Genomic DNA, 17,947 nt, shown 5'->3' with positions numbered 1-17,947 from the left:
GGATCTATCAATTCCCCATTACATATATCACCAGTAGTACATACTTACCATTAATTCATATAATTTCCTAATCTACAATGTTTGTTTGGTTACGGTAATGTCTGTTAATGTATTAAAATATAGTATTCCAGTCTTTTACCGGTTCTCATTGTCAGAGTGGACACGTTGTTTGCAGAACGCACAACTTACACTTGCGAGAAACAAGTTTTGGTTAATTTCATTCTATTTACGAGTTGAGTCATTGTCTTTTGTTTGAACCGCTCATGTCAATGATTACACATAGAAGTAGGCCTATAGGCTACCAGGCCTGCGCACGAATGTAGGCATAGAAATGTAAATACTGATAGTATTTCAAAAATCTTTCCAGCTCTCCCCCTTTTGATAACCACTCAACGTGAAAGGGAAAAATGTCATACTCTGATCCAGTGGAAAGTCATACAATAGGCCTACCTGCACAATGGTGCGGTAAACTCTGAGGGCCCAGAATATTTTATACATTGTTTTAAGGAGCTTCAGGCTGGACCCAAGTTATTAGTTGATACAATGTTTCAAGTTCATTGCAGAAGGGCCATGCTTGGCCAATATGATTTATAGGACATTTATTTTTTATTTTTAAATCAGGAAATGTTCTACCTGCAGGCTGCAATGTTTTTATTTGTTGGCTTTATAGGCTATTTTTACATAGTTGGCAATGGCAATAAAAGTTACTTTTTAAGTTTGTATCATAGTCATTTAGATAGAGTTTTGATTAAACCACATGACAATTATTTTGAGATACGAAGATATAAATGAAACTGTTCTACAACAATGTGCATATGAAAAATCATAACTGGCACGCAGATCGGTAGAAATTGTAAGATAAACTGTCATTCCACATGAAAAAGTTTGCTAATTCCTCACGTGGACCATTACCGGCAACTTCCGGAGAGTAACGACAGAATCTGTGAAAGCCAGTAGAGGAGGACGGACGGGACAGGTTAAGGTAATTTTTTGTCTGGTTATCTTGATGTCTGGTTCCCTCGAGTCGTTTGTATCTTATTTCAGCAAACAGTGAGCTAAATGCCTGTATAGTCGATTTCACTAAAACACATAAGGTGTCTATATGGAAAATACATATTTTAAAATTTTGACTAATCGACTGGTCGAAAGAACAGGCGACTTCTGGCCGACTTACGATTTATTTATTTTTGCCTGGGACGGCACTAGCGAGCACGCTTGTTCGGTTAGCCGCTAGCCGAACGGAAGGTAAAACCTACAGGTAAGCCTGAAGCATGCTGACGCCTTAACTCTCATTCATTTAACTAGGCAATCAGCCATCTACACTTCCAGCTTGTGGTCCCAGCAGGGTCCTGACACCTTTGAAACTACAAAGGCTCAGGACAATTCACTAGTAGCCTTCTGTTTCAGGGCAACAACAAAGAGTCTCCTCTGAGAACCTGGGTGAGAACGCAGACACTAGAGTGGAGACAGACAGGTGAGAACGCAGACACTAAAGTGGAGACAGACAGGTGAGAACGCAGACACTAAAGTGGAGACAGACAGGTGAGAACGCAGACACTGAACGCAGACACTGTCCCATAGGGCGGTGCATTATTGGCCCCGGCAGGCCGTCACTGTAAAGAAGAATTTGTTCTTAACTGAATTGCCTAGTTAAATAAAAGACTTTGTAAAAATAAAGGTTAAATAAATAAAATGTGTTTTAGATTTAAACTGGGCTTCAAATCAAATCTAAGCCTATGCTTACTAAGAAAACCGTCTGAGGGCCCTTCTACAAAGACTTTAAAAATCAGAGGATCCTCTAGTACAGGGCCCTCTTCCAGAAGAGCTAGCGTCCTGTAGGTTCACGCCAACCGTAATCTAGTGCACCCTGATTCTAACAGATGTTAAACCCTGATTCAGTTGTTAAACTGAATCAGGTTAGTTACAACTGGGGTTGAAGCTAAAAATTGTTTTATTTAAAACACCTAGTACGAGGGTAGCTCTTCAGGAACATGGTTGGAGAGCCCTGTACTAGTACGAATGCAATTAAAACAGAGGGCCTCAATTTTCACTTGTTTGAAGGTTCCATAGCACTAAAGGAATACTAACGTTTCAGACTAAACCTGACAGTCATTCCTGAGTCGCCAAAACAAGTCAGATCAGGCCACCAGACTCATTCCTGGACAGCTACCCTCCTGTAGGTTTTCACTCCAACCACAGCTGTATCTAACCTGGTTCAGTTTATCAACCATATAATTATTAGAATCAGGTGCGCTGGCGGTAAAAACCTACAGGACAGTAAATGGCGCTGCATGGTCAATCCGACACCTGCATTGGCCGCGCTGCCCCTTCCGGTGATACAGCCTCCGCATAAGTCAGGGCATTCAAAGACCTTGTCAAGGAAGTGAGTTTAAACATGCTCTCGCCCCACCACCTACCATCAACCAATCACGTCAATGCGGAGCTATACAGAGCCCTCCGCTTTGTTACAAAATTTGGGAGGCGCACAGCGATGCGGAGATCAATTTGAGCCACACCTTCCACACGGATCCGCTGACCACCTTTCCAGATCAAGCACAAATAGGCTTTAAGCTCTATAGGAACAGGGTTGGAGAGTCCTGATCTAGCGTTCGTCTGCCAATCATTCAGTACGCTGTGTTGAAAATGACTGCCGACATTTTACACGCAATGTAAAAATAATAATATCGGTGTACTCAATCTCTATTGGTGTCTGAGCCCTTACAGTACATACATACTAGACTCAAGTTAAACATCCCAGATGAGATTTGACAAAATTAAATATGGTCAGTTTAAAATCTTCAAAACATGCTTCAGTCCCTCCCTTCCTTCCTGTACTTATCCAACGTGGTGAGAATATGGCAACAAGTAAGCATCTGTAAGGGGTAATAGCACACAAACAGATGTATGCATATAACCTCAAAATATGAACCAGACATAACAATAAGACTTAAAAAGGAGATTAAACTTTAAAATCAAAGTGTCAGATGCTTTCAGACCTCTACTCTAAGACAAAATGAAGCCACAACATTGGTTGAATAAATCTAGCTATATGTCCTAATTATTATTATTTATTTTTTAATTGTCCCTTACAGCTGTTTATTGGGGGATAGTCCATGCTTCAAAGAAGCATGATAATATCAGAGACATGAGTAGGGATCTGTGAAGATGTAGACATATGGCATTTTGCACAACGTGTACTATTTAGGCAAACATGACAATATTTGTACATGTCAACTACCTTAAATCTTACACTGAATGACAGCTTTAGTGATTAAGAAAACTGTGTTGAATCAATTCACATTCGATTTCACAGTAATGCATAACATTTCGCCATGTTTCAAAACAACATGTGGCAGACTTGATGATGCTAGCAATACTAGCTAGTAGCTAGCTGGCTGGCTCACTGTGCGTGGGGGAGGGGGAGAGCGTTTGAGTAGTGAGGCCTAGTTGCATTGTTTACGCCCGTTTTGTCCTTCCCGCAAAAGCCAAGCAAACAAAGCCCCCTAAATAATATGACAACGACCACACTCTGCTGTGTTATGCTGTTAGACTGTACCAAGAATTAGTTACCGCCGTTATAATCGACGATATAGAAAAATCACATGGCTGAGGGACCACGTTGTCTTGACATAACTACTGAGGAATTCTGGGAAACACACATTTGCACCGGTCTCCTCCCAATCTCGGTGTCAAACGCATGTGGTGACACGGCCAACTAACGAGCTATTAAAACGACGTCCTTTCTACATATTATTCTTTATCAGGCGGACCCGACTATTCGTCTCTGGCGACAGGTCCACAAGCAACCAAATTGGGTTGTCCACGTTTATATCTAGCTAAGTGGCTAGCATAGCAAAGGGCTAGCTAGTTTAGTGGCTAGCTCCAAGCTAGCATGTGATCATGAGATGGATGTAGCCATGATGAATCATTACAATTTAAGAGCCAGCTATCTGCCCGTAATGACAGTCTAATCTTAACACACGACTTGGCGTGTTCTACGACAGACACCAATTAAATTGATAGACATTCGTAATAAACACAGCCAGCTACATTTTAAATACAACTATTGTTCCTATGCATTTACTGGACGGGAACACGTGGAGAGGACACGTGACGTGCCATTAAATGTAGCTATTTGTTTAACGTCTTATGTGTTAGATAAAACCGCGCAAATTGTTTCAGGGGGCTGCATTATATATTTTAGCAATGTGTCAAACGATCTGCCATACGTGTAGTGTTTATAAATAACGTGATTTGGATTCCGGTAGCTGTCTGCTTTACCAAGCTAGCTCGAACATGAGGATTAGCTACCTTGGCCTAGTCGCTATTGTTAGCCATCAGCACTCTCTTTCAGCGTGTTAGGCTAATATTTATCAACTGAAAACAGGAGCTTCAAATATCGAATTGGTAGTATGTCACTGTAAACAGTGCTTCAAACCTGGACAAAAATAGTGCCTAGTAAAATGACTATGCTATACCTGGCGTTTAATAGTAAAAGTTAAAACCCAAAGCGCGTGTCACCCGTGACAATGGTAGTCATTCGCATTGCTGCTTCAGGTCAGACTTCGCCTATACAGCCATGCTAACTAGTTAAATTAGTTAGCAAGCCACTTCATCGGCAACTAGCACAAAGAGACAGAATTGTGCAAAGAAAACATGACGCCCAGGCGTCTAGTAAGTGTAACGATGGTGTTAAAATATCACGACACATGAAACCTCACTAGGTTCAACTTGTACCCGACTGAGGCCTGACGCTAGCAACAAAAAAAAACACACAGAAAACTTAGCTAGCTAACGTTTGTTATTGCATTTGCACAAATGTACAAAGTAGGTGTTCTTCTGAAAGAGATGAGTACCATGTTTGGAACGTCAACTCCAATTAGATCTTAGAAGGAGCTTACAATCGACTATTCCAGAAATAGTTTGGGGCCTTGCTCTATATATAGCTAGTTAGAGCAGTCTACTAGATGCGAGCAAGCTTGCAATGCAGCATTATCCTGCGAGGAACTCCCCACTATCATATCTGACAGCAGATCATGCTTGGCATTTATGTGGCTCAGGTGAATGCACCATAAACGCAGTAGTCACCACAAAATAATGTTGTTATGGGAGGAATACAAACCATGATGTGCTTGTCCATTCACGTTGACCACGGTCACCGCATTCATTTTCTTAGTCCATGGGTTCACCTTGGGCGGGGGTGCTTCAGCAAACTCCTTTTTGCTACATTTCACACAGTCTTCCGTTTGTCCAGTCGTGTGCTTCTCTTGATCGAGGATGTCTTTCTCTTGATTGTTACTCTCTTCTTTAGCCTGTTTGGAGTTTTGCTCCTTCATTGCGACCCCCCCCAGTTCCGAGTTGTCTGCTTTCATATTGCTACCGTCGTCGGCAACACCCGTCTGCTTGGCCCCCTTTTCCAGACAGTCCTCTCCGTGTTGTATCATCTTGCTCGCATGCCCATGCTCCTCTTCTTTGATAAGAGGATTGTTGGGTAGGAGAGTCTCCACCTGAGTGGCCATTTCCCCTTTTCCTCACGATATCCCCAAATTCGCCTTCAACTCAAGAATGAAAATGTCCAGTATTCCTCGAGTAAACTCGTTTCTATCGTTACTCCACTCCACCCCTAGACCAAATAGCCTTCAGTCTAAGACGCAGAGTGGTTTGTGTTGATTTAAAACATATAAAAAGCGTCCGAAAGACTTTAAAATTACAAGATAATCTCCACCACTAGCAGCAATATGGATGATCACCACCACGCGATAAAGGGTGCGCGCACGTACGATGGAGGGGAGTAACCACGCAAAGATGTGCGCGCAATAGGTTGTTATCAATAACGCCATATTTCGTTACGTTTAAAAAGCAATCCATTTCCAGCTGGGTGGCAAACCGACAACCTACTCCAATGGATTTACAGTGCAAAACATCGCTGGAGTATACCTCTATCTCTCAATATTGGCCACAATTTAATTCGATTTGAGTGATATAAAAATACATGTGTACTCTACGTGACAAGTATTGTTTTTAGGTAAATGTTTTAGCCATTTTCAGTACCAGTCAAACGTTTGGACACACCTCGTAATTTCAGGGTGTTTCTTTATTTTGTACTATTTTCTACATTGTAGAAATCATGTAGTAACCAAAAAAGTGTTAAACAAATCAAAATATATTTTATATTTGAGATTTTCACACTCTTGGCATTTCCTCAACCAGCTTCATGAGGTAGTCACCTGGAATGCATTTCAATTAACAGGTGTGCCTTGTTAAAAGTTAATTTGTGGAATTTATTTCCTTCTTAATGCGTTTGAGCCAATCAGTTGTGTTGTGACAAGGTAGGGGTGGTATACAGAAGATAGCCCTATGTGGTAAAAGACCAAGTCCATATTATGGCAAGAACAGCTCAAATAAAATGACAGTCCATCATTACTTTAAGACATGAAGGTCAGTCAATAGGGAAAATGTCAAGAACTTTAAAAGTTTCTTCAAGTGCAGTTGCAAAAACCATCAAGCACTATGATGAAATTGGCTCTCATGAGGACCACCACAGGAAAGGAAGACCCAGAGTTACCTCTGCTGCAGGAGATAAGTTCATTAGAGTTAACTGCACCTCAGAAATTGAAGCCCAAATAAATGCTTCACCGAGTTCAAGTAACAGACACATCTCAACATCAACTGTTCAGAGGAGACTGTGTGAATCAGGCCTTCATGGTCCAATTGCTACAACAACAGCAAAACTACTAAAGGACATCAATAAGAAGAAGAGACTTGCTTGGGCCAAGAAACACGAGCAATGGACATTAGACCGGTGGAAATCTGTCCTTTGATCTGATGAGTCCAAATGTTCGATTTTTGGTTCCAACCGTTGTGTCTTTGTGAGACGCAGGGTAGGTGAACGGATGATCTCCGAATGTGTGGTTCCCACTGTGAAGCATGGAGGAGGAGGTGTGATGGTGTGGGGTGCTTTGCTGGTGACACTGTTGGTGATTTATTTAGAATTCAAGGCACACTTAACCAGCATGGCTACGCAGCGATACGCCATCCCATCTAGTTTGCGCTTAGTGGGACTGTCATTTGTTTTTCCACATGACAATGACCCAAAACACACCTCCAGGCTGTGTAAGGGCTATTTGACCAATAAGGAAAGTGATGGAGTGCTGCATCAGATGACCTGGCCTCCACAATCACCCGACCTCAACCCAATTGAGATGGTTTGTGATGAGTTGGACCGCAGAGTGAAGGAAAAGCAACCAACAAGTGCTCAGCATATGTGGGAACTCCTTCAAGACAGTTGGAAAAGCATTCCAGTTGAAGCTGGTTGAGAGAATGCCAAGAATGTGCAAACCTGTCATCTAGGCAAAGGGTGTCTACTTTGAAGAATCTCAAATATAAAATATATTTTGATTTGTTTAAAACTTTTTTGGTTACTACATGATTCCATATGTGTTATTTCATGGTTTTGTTGTCTTCACTATTATTTTACAATGTAGAAAATAGTAAAAAATAAAGAAATGAGTAGGTGTGTCCAAACTTTTGACTGGTACTGTATATATTTTTTAAATCCATTGTGGTTTCTGCCTGTCAAGCAGCAGAAGGGATCATTTTCCCATCTAGCAAGCTAGCTAGAAGTAATGTTTACAAGTTAGCTAGAAACGTTGTAAATCTGCCTAAACATTGTGGTAAATTAGCTATGTACTTTTTTCTCCAACCAATGTACCTACGCATCATCAACGCCTGGGCAGAGGAACGAGCCCATTGTCATATCTGTCTCGTTGTGCAGCAGCAGTGGTGATTAAACGGTCTTAAAACAATGTTGATAAGGGGATAATGTTAGCTAGCTTAGTTTCAAGTTTTAATGTCACATGCACAAGTACAGTGAAGAAAGGTATTTCACTGTACTTGTGCATGTGGTGAAGAAAGATATTTCACTGTACTTGTGCATGTGGTGAAGAAAGGTATTTCACTGTACGTGTGCATGTGGTGAAGAAAGGTATTTCACTGTACGTGTGCATGTGGTGAAGAAAGGTATTTCACTGTACTTGTGCATGTGGTGAAGAAAGGTATTTCACTGTACTTGTGCATGTGGTGAAGAAAGGTATTTCACTGTACGTGTGCATGTGGTGAAGAAAGGTATTTCACTGTACGTGTGCATGTGGTGAAGAAAGGTATTTCACTGTACGTGTGCATGTGGTGAAGAAAGGTATTTCACTGTACTTGTGCATGTGGTGAAGAAAGGTATTTCACTGTACGTGTGCATGTGGTGAAGAAAGGTATTTCACTGTACGTGTGCATGTGGTGAAGAAAGGTATTTCACTGTACTTGTGCATGTGGTGAAGAAAGGTATTTCACTGTACTTGTGCATGTGGTGAAGAAAGGTATTTCACTGTACGTGTGCATGTGGTGAAGAAAGGTATTTCACTGTACGTGTGCATGTGGTGAAGAAAGGTATTTCACTGTACGTGTGCATGTGGTGAAGAAAGGTATTTCACTGTACGTGTGCATGTGGTGAAGAAAGGTATTTCACTGTACGTGTGCATGTGGTGAAGAAAGGTATTTCACTGTACGTGTGCATGTGGTGAAGAAAGGTATTTCACTGTACTTGTGCATGTGGTGAAGAAAGGTATTTCACTGTACTTGTGCATGTGGTGAAGAAAGGTATTTCACTGTACGTGTGCATGTGGTGAAGAAAGGTATTTCACTGTACGTGTGCATGTGGTGAAGAAAGGTATTTCACTGTACTTGTGCATGTGGTGAAGAAAGGTATTTCACTGTACGTGTGCATGTGGTGAAGAAAGGTATTTCACTGTACGTGTGCATGTGGTGAAGAAAGGTATTTCACTGTACGTGTGCATGTGGTGAAGAAAGGTATTTCACTGTACGTGTGCATGTGGTGAAGAAAGGTATTTCACTGTACGTGTGCATGTGGTGAAGAAAGGTATTTCACTGTACGTGTGCATGTGGTGAAGAAAGGTATTTCACTGTACGTGTGCATGTGGTGAAGAAAGGTATTTCACTGTACTTGTGCATGTGATATTAAAACTTGAAACTTAAGATAGTTAACATTATCCCCATATCAACATTTTCTTGAGACCGTTTAATCACCTCTGCTCCTGCCGAAGACAGACATGACAACGGGCTCGTTCCTATGCCCAGGCGTTGCTGATGCATGCCAGATCTTACAGCTTCTGATAGGTGTTTTAAAGACATCCTCCAACTTTTTTTTTTTAAACTGTTACTGTTCAAAAGCGATATCCCAAGTATAAATACAGTAAAGCACACACACTAAAGGGTAAACGAATTCGTTTTGAGAAAGAAATGTGTTGTTTAGACACCTGCAAAACTTCCATGAGTAGGGCATTCAAGGAGTTGGTCTGATGGGAATTCGTGATGTCATCGGTCTCCTCCCTTGCTTGAGGAACAATGGAGGAGCATTAGAGAAGAGAAGAGCAAAGGCACACACCTCCACTTGTGCCGTGTCATAAGGACACCTGGACCACCTATTGAGATGTGCCTTTTGTTAAGTTAACCAGGTGATAAATTACCTGAAAAGGAGAGTGAAGTAGGACTTTAATGCCGCGTTCCGGTGCCGGTCAGAACTAAAAATGTTCCGACTCGTTAACTGGTTGAATGTGGGGTGTGTATAGCTACAACCAGTTAGCAAGTCGAATGCCGCGTTCACATGTTAGTCAGAACTAGGAAACTCTGACATTTCCGACTTGCTGATTTGTTGAACGTGCCACGTGTATAACGACAACCAGTTAGTGAGTGACATTTCAGAGATTCCTAGATCCGACTAGTACGTGAATGCAGCAGAACATTTCAGAGTTTCCTAGCACGTGAACGAGGCATAAAGTATCAGCTAACCACATCATGGCCACACTCCTCTGCCCAGGCGTTGCTGACGCCCGCTAGATCATAAAACGCCTAGATAGATATTTGTGCGTATCAGCTAACCACATCATATGGTATAGCAATCTGTCAGTCGATGACACAGTCAATGACATTTACAATGTGCCACGAATAGGCTAGTTTTCTGCTACCTAGATGATATTAGCAACATATACTTATTTGACCAGATCCTCTACTTCTTCAGCCAGTGGTCTAATATTTAATCCCTTACAATTTCTGCCAACTATAACGAGGTGAAATCTATTTCAATTCATGGTGTCAGATTTCAGAAGTACCTTGTTGACATGTTCTGTTGCAGATTCAAAGCCAGATTAGCCGGAGGACCTGAGCCCTAGGACCATGCCTCAGAATTACCTAGCCTAACGACTCCTGGCTGTTCCTGTCCCCATTCCACCCGGTCATGCTGCCAATCCAGTTCTGCTGTTCTGCCTGTGTCCATGGAACCCTGACCTGTTTCACCGGACGGGCTACTTTGTCCTGGACCTGCTGTTTCAACTCTCTCTCTCTCTCTCTCTCTCTCTCTCTCTCTCTCTCTCTCTCTCTCTCTCTCTCTCTCTCTCTCTCTCGCTCTCTCTCTCTCTCTGACAAATACAATTTGATTTGATTTGATTCTCGACAATGCAACAATTCATAAAATATAATAATACGAACATAAAGTAAATGGCTCAGTAGAATAGAATAATTCTTTGTGGCTGTGCCAGCTTGTGATCACTCTGCACAGATGCCTCCAGAACAAGATTCAATACGAAAAACGCTAACCTGCGTAAATTTGTATAGTGCGCAATGTCTTGTATGATGTATTATTTTATTATTCATGATGTAGACTATTGTTTTGTTGTGATGTGTTGTGTTATTTTTGCTCCTATTTGGACTCCAGGAAGATTAGTGGCTGCCTTGGCAACAGATAATAGGGATCCTAATAAAATACTAAATACTCTTGACCCTGCTGGTCATCTATGAATGTATAAACATCTTGAAGAAAGATCTGGTCATGTACTCTTAATCTCCACCCGGCACAGCCAGAACAGGAATGTCACCCCCTCAGTGCCTGGTTCCTCTGTAGGTTTCTTCCTAGTTTACTGCCTATCTAGGGAGTTTTTCCTAGCCACCGTGCTTCTACATCTGCATTGCTTGCTCTTTGGTGTTTTAGGCTGGGTATCTGTATAGCTCTTTGTGACGACTGCTGATGTAAAAATGACTTTCTAAAATCAATTTGATTTATTGAATTTGAGAAACTCATTGTAGAATGTATCCGTAATCATGAGTGAACAAGTAGAATAGATCTAGTCGCCAATCAATCACGGCAAATAGTAAACAATACATCATATATATATACACTACCGTTAAAATGTGTAGATCTATATTCATCTTTATTTTAACAGGGAAAACATATTGAGACCGAGGTCTCTTTTACAAATGTGGCCTTTATATACAAACATAAATATACACATTATACCCAAACCATATACAGATTGAAATACAAAAACACAGTCATGGAAATCACAAAGAAATCATCACAAATCACCCATGCAAATAGTGTGGGTAGCCATTTGATTAGCTGTTTAGGAGTCAGGATCTTAGCCTGTGTTCCTGGCCTTGACCCAAATCTAATCTCTTTTATGAATGACTTCTGATAACTCCGGAGTGTACCAGACATTCGATCTACCTTTAACGCTTAATTTTTTTGAATGGGAGCATAAATTATCCACAATAGTATTGAAGACATCTGCAAAAAGGCTGAAAGCTACACCAGGTTCAGATGCCTTTTCTACATAAACATCTGACTTTAAGTAAAGCTAAAATTATTTATTCATCAATGCCACACACCTGGGACTTCAAAGTGCGCCATATGAACTACACTGAACAAAAATATAAATGCAACATGCAACAATTTCAAAGATGTTACTGAGTTACAGTTCATTTAAAAGGAAATCAGTCAATTGAAATAAATTTATTAGGCCCTAATCTATGGATTTCACATGACTGGGAATACCGATATGCATCTGTCGGTCACAGATACCTTAAAAAAAAGTAGGGTCGTGGATTGGAAAACCAGTCAGTATCTGGTGTGACCACTATTTGCCTCATGCAGCACGACACATCTCCTTCGCATATCATTCAACAGGCTTTTGATTGTGGCCTGTGGAATGTTGTCCCATTCCTCTTCAATAGCTGTGTAAAGTTGCTGGATGTTGTCAGGAACCGGAATGTGTCGATCCAGAGCATTATGTCTGGTGACTGAGTATGCAGGTCATGGAAGAACAGGGACATTTTCAACTTCCAGGAATTGTGTACAGATACTTGAGACATGGGACCGTGCATTATCATGCTGAAACATGAGGTGATGGCGTCGTATGAATGACACAACAACGGGGCCTCAGGATCTCGTCACAGTATCTCTGTGCATTCAAATAACCATCGATAAAATGCAATTGTGTTCGTTGTCCGTAACTTATGCCTGCCTATACCATAACCCCACCACCACCATGGGGCACTCTGTTCACAACATTGACATCGGCAAACCACATGACGCCATACACGCTGTTAACCATCTGACCGATACAGTTAAAACTAGGATTCATCCGTAAAAACACACTTCTGCCTCCCGAGTGGTGCAGTGGTCTAAGGCACTGCATCGCAGTGCTAGCTGTGCCACTAGAGATTCTGGGTTCGAGTCCAGGCTCTGTCGCAGCCGGCCGGGACCGGTAGGCCCATGGAGCGGCACACAATTGGCCCAGCGTCGTCCGGGTTAGGGGAGAGTTTGGCCGGCAGGGATATCCTTGTCCCATCGCGCACTAGCGACTCCTGTGGCGGGCCGGGCGCAGTACACGCTGACACGGTCGCCAGGTGTACGGTGTTTCCTCCGACACATTGGTGCGGCTGGCTTCCGGGTTGGATGGGCGCTGTGTTAAGAAGCAGTGTGGCTTGGTTGGGTTGTGTTTCGGAGGACGCATGGCTCTCGACCTTCACCTCTCCCGAGTCCGTACGGGAGTTGCAGCGATGAGACAAGACTGTAACTACTACCAATTGGATACCACGAAATTGGGGAGAAAAAAGGGGTGAAAAAAAAAAAAACACTTCTCCAGTGTGCCATCGAAGGTGTGTTCGGTGAAGTTCATTATAATGCCAAACTGCAGTCGGATCAAGACCCTGGTGAGGACGATGAGCACGCAGATGAACTTCCCCAAGAGGGAATTCTGATAGTTTGTACAGAACTTCTTTGGTTGTGCAAACCCACAGTTTCATCAGCTGTCCAGGTGGCTGGTCTCAGACTATCTCACAGGTGAAGAAACCAGATGTGGAGGTCCTGGGCTGGCGGGGTTACACGTGGTCTACGGTTGTGAGGCCGGTTGGACGTAATGCCGAAAACTAAGTCGGAGACGGCTTATGGTGGAGAAATGAACATTCAATTCTCTGTCAACAGCTCTGGAGGATATTCCTGCAGTCAGCATGCCAATTGCACACTCCCTCAAAACTTGAGACATCTGTAGCATTGTGTTGTGTGGCAAAACTACATATATTAGAGTGGCCTTCTATAGTCTCCAGCACAAGGTGCACCTGTGTATTGATCATGCTGTTTAATCAGCTTCTTGAAATGCCACACCTGTCAGGTGTATGGATTATCTTGGCAACAGAGAAAATGCTCACTAACAAGGATGTAAACAAATTTGTGCGCAACATTTTTTGATAAATAAGCTTTTTTTGTGGGTATTGAACATTTCTAGGATATTTTTTTTCCGCTCATGAAACATGTGACCAACACTTTACAAGTTATGTTTATATTTTTGTTCATTCTATTATTACTATCCGAGAGCAGAACATATTCTTGTTATTTTCCGTTTTCAGAATTATAGGAAATAAAATCAAATGTAAAATAGCACATAGTGATTTTTGGCGGGTGAGTTGTAAATGGAGAAACACCTGGAGTGTAATCATTAGCCAAACAGTAGTTTAGGCACACCGAAGTCTATATACACAGCTATGTGTGGGCAAGAACACTCATGTAAATTGTGAGCAGCACATATACCTCTGTCTGAACCCCAGAATAAGCAGGATGAGGACAGCATTACACAGGTGAGGAGAAAAAAAGGTAACAAAAACAGTACGACACTTGTAACCCTTTCCTGCAGTCAAATGATCAAAGCGCCCTCTGGTGGCCTCACGGGTGGAACGTTATTAATATTTTTCATAATTTCATAATTAATATGAATGTATATTTTATTAATGCCGGAAAAAAAATTAATGCCGAAAATCCGGTGTTTCTATGTCAAACAGTTTTGTTATATTTCATTCTTCTGTGATGTATATAAAGTGTAATATTGGCATGCAAACTCAAAATTGAATACATTTCAACTTTATGGTGTTTTCTTTGTTTTTAAGTCCATATCCAGACTGTAACACATCCGGCTGTGATTGGGTGTCCCTTATTAGGGCGGCGCACAATTGGCCCAGCGTCGTTCCCGAGTTTGACCGGAGTAGGCCGTCATTGTAAATAAGAATTTGTTTCTTAACTGACTTGCATTAGTTAAATAAAGGTTACATTAAAAAATATATGTAATAATAATTAGAATCGTGTGTGAGGTATACTGTATACTTTTGTTTCAAAGTAGATTTGTTAAAGACTACCAAGAAACACTCTGATTTAGCCCACTGCAGTAAAAAGGATACTTGCTCTCAAAGTGCTGCTTGAACGTCATCAGGTCTGCGTCTATAGAGGTCAAGGACAGAAAATGGAGGACATTAACAATCTGTGCCTTTGATTTCATTCAAAAATTGACACAAACGATAAACTAAGCAATACGATGCAACAAACTACTACACATATGAAAGACTGTACCACACAGGCCAGTACATTAGTCTACACATGGAGAGGAACCTAAAGGCACATACAGTACCTAACCAATACTACTCTCCTGACAGACAGGGCAGGTGTGGGCCAGTGCTGCCTCGGCTGCAGTCTTCTGGTTCCCAGCTGCTCCCTCCGTAGCAGCAACCACCTTGTCATCGTTCAACAAGTTCAACTTCTACTTGAGAGTGGAGCATGAGTTATATCTTTTTAATTTAACTAGGCAAGTCAGTTAAGAGCAAATTCTTATTTACAAATTCTTATTTACAATGACGGCCTACCCGGCCAAACCTGGACGACGCTTGGCCAATTGTGCACCGCCCTATGGGACACCCAATCACAGCCGGTTGTGATACAGCCTGGAATTGAACCAGGATCTGTAGTGACACCTCTAGACCACTGCACCACTCGGGAGCCCAAATATATATATATCAATATCATCGAAGGGTGGACTGCTCCAGATCTGAATGGACAGGAGTGTGTGCAAGGTTTTGTTCCAGCCCAGCTCATAGCCTATCGCCTTGATTCGTTAAGTTTATTATTTAAGTCGGGTGTTAGAGCTGGGCTGCTCTCACACTTGCTCTTCAGGACTTCCTACAACGACTGAAACAGCCCAAAGCAAGAGAATAGTGTTCCAGGTTGAACCAGCTGACCTAGTTGAGAGGTGATGAGACTCAGGCACACCCATTGGTTCTGGAATAGAGAAAGTGCAAATAAAGTTAGCAATTTGGCATCAATAATATGACAGTAATTCTAATTTAACAACAAATGTGTGAATACCAATTAATTTAAAACCCACCATAGCAGGTAGGACTAAATAAGGTTACATAACCTTGCCTAGTAGCTACACTAATAAGCACATGCTGTCCAGAGAGTGACAGCAAACAGATCAATGTCTTCCCGCAGTAAAGTTAGCACACTGTTGACTCAAGAGAGGATGCTAAATCAGTCCATCTCTGAAATCTCTCAAAAAGCCAAACCTAAATAATACAGCTAGTTAGGGTAGCTACAAGTCATAATAGTAACTAACTAAATAACTAAGCCACAAAGACACAAATCAACATTATCAAGACCGGCATCTAAGTTAGGTAGCTAGTTAACTATCAAGTTAGACTGTTGGTTTATAAAAGCCCCCACTAATCTAGACATCTAGCTAGACTAATTTTCTATCAAGCAACCACGAGCTAGCTAGCTAGATAACAGGTAGTGTGTAAACTTGAAAACTTGCCCAAGACAGTTCATAGAATTGTCCATTTAAACAAATTTAGCCAATATATTAATTACTGAATTTAGCTAAGAGTATTTTTGGTATTTGGTATTTGATTAGGATCCCCATTAGCTGTTGCACTTGTACTCTTCCTGTGGTCCTCACAAAACATGAAACATAATACAGAATGACATAATACAGAACATCAATAGGCAAGAACAGCTATATACATTTTCTTTTTAAAGGCACACGTAGCCTACATATCAATTCATACACACAAACTATCCAGGTCCAATAGGGGAGAGGCGTTGTGCCGTGAGGTGTTGCTTTATCTGTTTATTTGAAACCAGGTTTGCTGTTAATTTGAGCAATATGAGATGGAAGGAAGTTCCATGCAATAAGGGTTCAATATAATACTATACGCTTTCTTGAATTTGTTCTGGATTTGGGGCTTGTATTCTAACCTTTGCCTTGATTCGTCAGTCTCGTCCAGATCATCATTGCACTGGTGAGTGGCGTGAAGCATTGGACAGGCATGTGTAGTTCTGTATGATAGGCACATTAGTGGCTAGTTAGCACTTTGGAGGGGTAAATACAGGCAAAATATTGATAGAAGTCAGCTTGTCCGAGAGTGATTTACACGGTTATCAAAATGCCACATCAGGGTAAGCCGACACGAAACACAGCCCTTATTTTAAGTGTTTCTAAAATCCCCTATGGGAAAAAATGAATGGTGAAAAAACGTTTGGAACCATTTCCGTGTTTGACTGCAAGGTTTTATGGGTATTATGACTCACACTGGGGTACTCTAATGACAAATCATGTCAATTTGGCCAGCTAGGTAACAAGCTAACTTTCCTTTGATTAAACTACCTAGCTAGTTATCTGTAAATGTTGTTGGATTTGCTTGCCAGCTAGTGGTGATGACAGAGAGTGAGCGTTTGTGAGAGAGAAAGTTACAGCCTAGGAGCTTCCCCTGGGGAATTTCTCAGGTCCACGCCCTGAGAACACTCCATTGGGCTACAACTGTCCGTCCCATCCTCTGTGATGTCGCCCCTAAGGAAAGAGCCCTCACCACTACACCGAGGCAGTCAGGCAATTGTAGGAGGGTTTATGTGCTCTCTAGCCCTGTTGTCTTTATAACGGATTACTGGGCCTGTTAAACAGGCATAGTGTTTCTAACGGATTACTGGGCCTGTTAAACAGGAATAGTGACACCTGTTACACCTACTACGCTTCAGGGGAGTGGTGGACATGATGAGGCCTGCAAACCCTGACATGCATCTCTGGGCCTGTTGTAAACAGCCCACGTGAGATCCTAGGGCCTTCTGTTGAAAATGAGTTAAATTAAATGAGTGGCTTAAATGAATGACTTTCATATTTTAAGAAGAAATTGTGCACCAATACTGCATATTAAAACCCTGTTATATTAACATCTCTAGGGTACGTGAGACGGTAGCGTCCCACCTCTTCAACAGCCAGTGAAACTGCAGGGCGCCAAATTCAAAACAACAGAAATCCCATAATTAAAAATCCAGCCACAGTGTCCGATTTCAAAAAGGCTTTACGACGAAAGCAAAGTAAACGATTATGTTAGGTGAGTGCCTATTCACAGAATAACACAGCCATTTTTCCTGCCAAAGAGAGGATTCACAAAAAGCAGAAATATAGATAAAATGATTCATCAGATGACACTCATAGGACGTCATGTAACACAATACATGTATGTTTTGTTCGGTAAAGTTCATATTTATATCCAAAAATCTGAGTGTACATTGGTGCGTTACGTTTAGAAGTTCCCAAACATCCTTTGATTTTGCAGAGAGCCACATCAATTTACAGGAATACTCATAATAAACATTGCTAAAAGATACAACTGTTATACATGGAATTTTAGATGCACTTTTCCTTAATGCAACCGCTGTGTCAGATTTCAAAAAAGCTTTACGGAAAAAGCAAACCATGCAATAATCTGAGTCGGCGCTCAGAGC

General features: G+C 41.6%; 1 protein-coding gene across 5 annotated transcripts in view; it reads right to left on the bottom strand.

Annotated features, from left to right (window-relative positions):
- The window catches only part of LOC139537886 (la-related protein 1-like), a 53,440-nt gene extending 47,646 nt beyond the window's left edge, over positions 1-5,794 (bottom strand). For 4 of the 5 annotated variants that reach the window (XM_071339755.1, XM_071339756.1, XM_071339757.1 and 1 more), the window contains exon 1: positions 5,123-5,782. In XM_071339755.1, the coding sequence (XP_071195856.1) occupies positions 5,123-5,519 (397 nt within the window). In that variant the 5' untranslated portion in view covers positions 5,520-5,782. Of the gene's footprint in view, positions 1-5,122 lie in introns of all 5 variants that reach the window. The other variant, XM_071339758.1, reaches the window with a different exon arrangement.
- Between the last annotated feature and the right edge of the window lie 12,153 nt (positions 5,795-17,947).

This window comes from Salvelinus alpinus, chromosome 13 (assembly GCF_045679555.1).
Source record: "Salvelinus alpinus chromosome 13, SLU_Salpinus.1, whole genome shotgun sequence".
Lineage (NCBI taxonomy): Eukaryota > Metazoa > Chordata > Actinopteri > Salmoniformes > Salmonidae > Salvelinus > Salvelinus alpinus.
Note: the sequence above shows the minus strand (reverse complement) of the source record. Positions and strands in the feature narration are given on the sequence as shown.